This window comes from Hipposideros armiger, unplaced genomic scaffold, assembly GCF_001890085.2.
Source record: "Hipposideros armiger isolate ML-2016 unplaced genomic scaffold, ASM189008v1 scaffold_2040, whole genome shotgun sequence".
In the NCBI taxonomy this organism is placed as follows: Eukaryota; Metazoa; Chordata; class Mammalia; order Chiroptera; family Hipposideridae; genus Hipposideros; species Hipposideros armiger.
Window position 1 is genome coordinate 6,160 of NW_017733388.1, and position 4,144 is coordinate 10,303.

Consider the following 4,144-nt stretch of genomic DNA (forward strand, 5'->3'; position numbering starts at 1 on the left):
TATCTGCATATGTCTATAGCCCTCAGCATACTGTACTATATAATCACTTATTTAGTTACTTGCCTTCCATCTAGAAAATAAGCTTCAAAAGGGCAGAGCCCATTCTTATCTGACTCTATTTATATCTCTAGTACCTTGTACAGTGCCTGCTATACAATAGTTGCTCAGTAAATGTTTGTTGGATGGGAGGGAGGGAGGAAGGGTAGGTATTGTGATGGGATAGCTGGAGTTGGCCTATAAACAAAGGACAAATTTTTCTGAAGGAAAAATACAGCAAACAGTTTTTGAAAGAAGAACTGGTAATCTTTCATGACTGACTAGTCAAGACAGCCAGGGAGAATGGAAAGACTAAGTGAGAAAACGGTAGAACCAGATATAGAAATAGGGAGAGCTTAGTTAAGGGACAGCCCTGTGGGGAGAGATGAGTTTGACTTTAGGTATGTTACTTTCCAGATGACAATGGGATATCCAAATAAAAACCAGGCATTAGAAACATGAGACTGCTGCTGTCCAGGAAAGAGGTAAAGGTTAGTGTTATCAATGCGGTGGGTATCTACATCAGAGCTAAGAGCTGAAGGCATGAGAAAAACTAACTTCTCTAGAAGTTAGAGAGACGAGAGAAAGACAAGGGTCAAAGGCCCAGGACTCTAAATGGCAAAGGTCCTAAAAAATAAAAATGGGGGCAGAAAAGCAATGTTCTCTGACCATTTGAGTGACTCACACACAGAAGGGACATGAATTCTCTGAGTTTTTTTTTTGAGGACCAAATTACAAAAAGCCTATTAGGTTGCAAAGATCCAATTAGATGGTGACACAATAATTATCCAAAGAGTTTGTTGTTTGTTTTGTCTTCCTTAAGCTTTCCTAAATGAATTTCCTTCTGGGCCTTTCAGGATGGATGCCCCACCACTGAGAAAATTTGATCACCATTTTGTCACATGGAACATAGGAGGGGACTGAAAGCTTCTCTATCACTCACCTGGGTAGGAGCAGCTTGGGAACTCCCAGTCCTGTGTGTCCTCAGTGCAGGGCTCTGCCCCTTGCTCCAGCTGGGAGATTAAAGGAGGTTTAGGCAATGGGAATCCTGGTTGTAGAGAAGGAATAAGACAGTGTATAGAGCCACACAGAACTGTCCTAACACTGGCCTGGACCCCTCTGTTTGCACACAGAAACAGGAAGGAAATGTCCATTTGGGTAGAGAAAAGGGTTAAGGGAGTTTCTCAGAAGTCTTACTCAGAAGGGCAAAGAAGGAGATTCTGGGAAACAGTCACTTGGTTGCACATCCCTGTTCTCATTAGGAGGATAGGAGTGTGTAGCAGGCAGGTGTCTGTTCTGGGTCATCAAGAATGAGTTCACAACTAGGAGCTGAAAACCGAGCACTTACTGGAAAATGAGAGGCTTAAGGAGGAAGAATCTAGGGAGAATAGGAGCTAAGTGACTTTTTACCCAGGCAGTCTCATTCCAAAGAATTGGAAGACAGCACCTCGGTTAGCCAGATGTAGGCAAATCAAAACTCTGGTTTTGGGGGGGAAGTTCTGATGATAAAGAATGAGGGCTCTGACTTTCAATATAAAACTCCAAGTAATCAATAAATAAAAGCAATTAAAAGAGAAAGGAAGGGGGAAAGTACTAAGCCAAGTCGGGGGAGCCCGTACCAAGTGAGGCCATGTTCCCGTAATTTTCCAACATCACATCTTTATAGAGGTGCCTCTGTGCGTAGGTCAAGCTCTGCCACTCCCCATTACTGAAGCTCACAGCTACATCCTCAAACATCAGTGGCTCCGGAAACAGTATGTTCCTGCTGTCCTGCAGAAAACCCCATAGTACCCCCAGGAAACAGAGGCAGAAGAAAGGAATTTGTAGGGAGATGGTTGACAGAAGTGAAAGGTGGGCACCATTTGGTGTATATTTGGGGATGAGGTGAAAGGGAGCATAGGCTTTCAATAGCAAAAAATAATGAAAGAGGCATGACCCATGAATGGTTTGTCACCAACAAAATGTCCCTCAGAGGGAGCACCTGGATTTTGGAGGAAATGCTGTGAAAATAAGGCCATACTTAGAAGGCAGGACCTATTTTCAGGAAGGATGGCTCACTTGGGCCTGGCTCATTGGTGTGATAGTTGCTCCTGGCAGGTTTCCTCGGCTTCCATTGTCAGCAAAAGCAGGGTATCGAGTTAGCAGAGCTGAGAGAAGAGAAATAAACCAGGAGTCAGTTCAGCANACAATTAGGGGTCAGGTGATCAGGAAGAGCCAATACGGGAGACAAGAGGAACTAGTCTAAGGAGTAGGAGAAATGAGACAGTGTAAACACCAGAATCATTACTCTCAGGTGTTGGTGGCCAAAAAATTGAAAAGGTCTAATGAAAAGGTCTGAGAAATAGTTACCGGAGAGAAGGATTTCCCAGTCTTATCAAGTTTGTGCATTTCCCATACTCTGTGTTTTCTTTTCTTATGTCCAGTAAGATTTGCGCTCACTCTGAAGGCTTTCCCACACTGCTCACATTCATAAGGTTTCTCCCCAGTGTGAACTCGCTTATGTCCGGTTAGAGCTGAGCACTGCCGGAAAGATGTGCCACACTCACTGCAGGTGTAGGGCTTCTCACCGGTGTGGGTTCTCGTGTGCTGCCCCAGGACTGAACTATGATGGAAGGCCCTTCCACACACCTCACACGTGTAGGGCTTCTCTCCAGTGTGGATTCTTTGATGACTGGTCAAGTTTGACTTCCCTCTGAAAGCGCGACCACACTCTGAACATCTGTAAGGTTTCTCTCCCGTGTGGGTTCTTTGGTGGATGGTCAGGCAGTGCCGATCTTGGAAAGTTTTCCCACAATCCCCACACGGATACGGCTTCTCCCCCATGTGTTCTCGTTCATGAGCCCTGCGTTTACAGTTGTGACGGAAGGATTTCCCACACTCCTTACACTTGTAAGGCTTCTCTTCCATGTGGATCCTTCTATGTTTGCTGAGCTCTACCTTGCTGCTAAAGGCTTGTCCACACTGAGGACATCCATAGCGCTTCACCTGAGCATGGATCCTTTTGTGTTTGCTTAGGTCTGAGCTCCGGCTGAAGGCCCTCCCACACTCACTGCACTCATAAGGTCGCTCCCCAGTGTGGATTCTTGTATGCTTAGTGAGGTCTGAACTCCCGCTGAAGGCCTTCCCGCATTCCTCACATTCATACGGCTTCTCCCCCCTGTGGATCCTGCCATGGAGGGTAAGGGAATGCTTAAACTGGAAGGCCTTCCCACAGTCCCCACATTCATACGGCTTCTCCCCCGTGTGTGTGACCCAGTGCACACTGAGGTGGGTCCTGGTCTTGAAGGCCTTCCCACAGTCACGGCACTTGTGAGGTCTCTCCCCACTGTGGGAGGTTCTGTGTCGGCAAAGAGCTGATCTACTACTGAAGGCCTTCCCACACTGGGTACAGTTAAAGGGTTTCTCCCCCGTGTGGAGTATCTGGTGTACAGAAAGCTGACTTTTGGTCTTGAATGCTTTCCCACATTCATCACACATATAGGGCTTCTCACAGGAGTGAATTCGTTCATGGGCAATTAGGTCGGAATGACAACGGAAGTTTCTGCCACATTTGGCACATTCACTGAGCTTCTGCGCTGTAAGAGCTCTATTATATGGTATACCTTTTGAGTTTGGATTTAAGTTTTTGCTAAGTACCTTGTGGTTCTTTACTTTCTTAAAGATCACTTTCTCATAGCTTTCTTTCTCTTCTCTCAGCTTCTCCCTCATAGGTATTTTCCACTGATTATCAAATTCGACATCCTGTTCGGCAACTTCTCTAACCTCAGGATCCTGGGACACAACTTTTAGGAGATTTTTAAATTTCACCCAGCAGACTTCTCCATTTTCAAAAACCTCTTGTTCTGAACTTGCCTTCTCATTCTCAGGCCATGTCTTGTCAGTTGATACTTAAACAAGAAAATAGAAAATAAAAATGTCAGATGTGCAGAGGAAAGGAAATAAGTGAAATGGGAGAGGTGAAGCAGTGTGAAGAATAAATGACTTTCCCATGCTGGAGAAATTGCTAATATTATAGCAAAGGCCAGGACAGGTTGAAATAATAAAAAGTACTAAGATATTTCCCACTCAGTAAACTTTGTAAGTCTTTATAAATGTACCCATCCCGTAG

The 4,144-nt window shown here is 45.1% G+C and overlaps 2 protein-coding genes across 2 annotated transcripts in view; both read right to left on the minus strand.

Annotated features, from left to right (window-relative positions):
- Window positions 1–854: 854 nt before the first annotated feature.
- LOC109378474 (zinc finger protein 311-like) overlaps window positions 855–4,144 on the minus strand; it is an 11,722-nt gene continuing 8,432 nt past the window's right edge. The window contains exons 2-4 of the mRNA XM_019634850.1: window positions 2,095–2,183; window positions 1,656–1,806; window positions 855–1,084 (exon numbers count right to left, since the gene is read on the minus strand). Of these exons, the coding sequence (XP_019490395.1) occupies window positions 972–1,084; window positions 1,656–1,806; window positions 2,095–2,109 (279 nt within the window). The 5' untranslated portion in view covers window positions 2,110–2,183 and the 3' untranslated portion in view covers window positions 855–971. The remainder of the gene's footprint in view (window positions 1,085–1,655; window positions 1,807–2,094; window positions 2,184–4,144) is intronic.
- Window positions 2,228–4,137, minus strand: ZNF311 (zinc finger protein 311). Its single transcript, XM_019634851.1, has 2 exons — window positions 4,134–4,137; window positions 2,228–3,923 (listed from the first exon to the last, which is right to left on the minus strand). The coding sequence occupies exons 1-2, from the start codon at window positions 4,135–4,137 to the stop codon at window positions 2,326–2,328; spliced, it is 1,602 nt and encodes a 533-aa protein (XP_019490396.1). The 3' UTR covers window positions 2,228–2,325.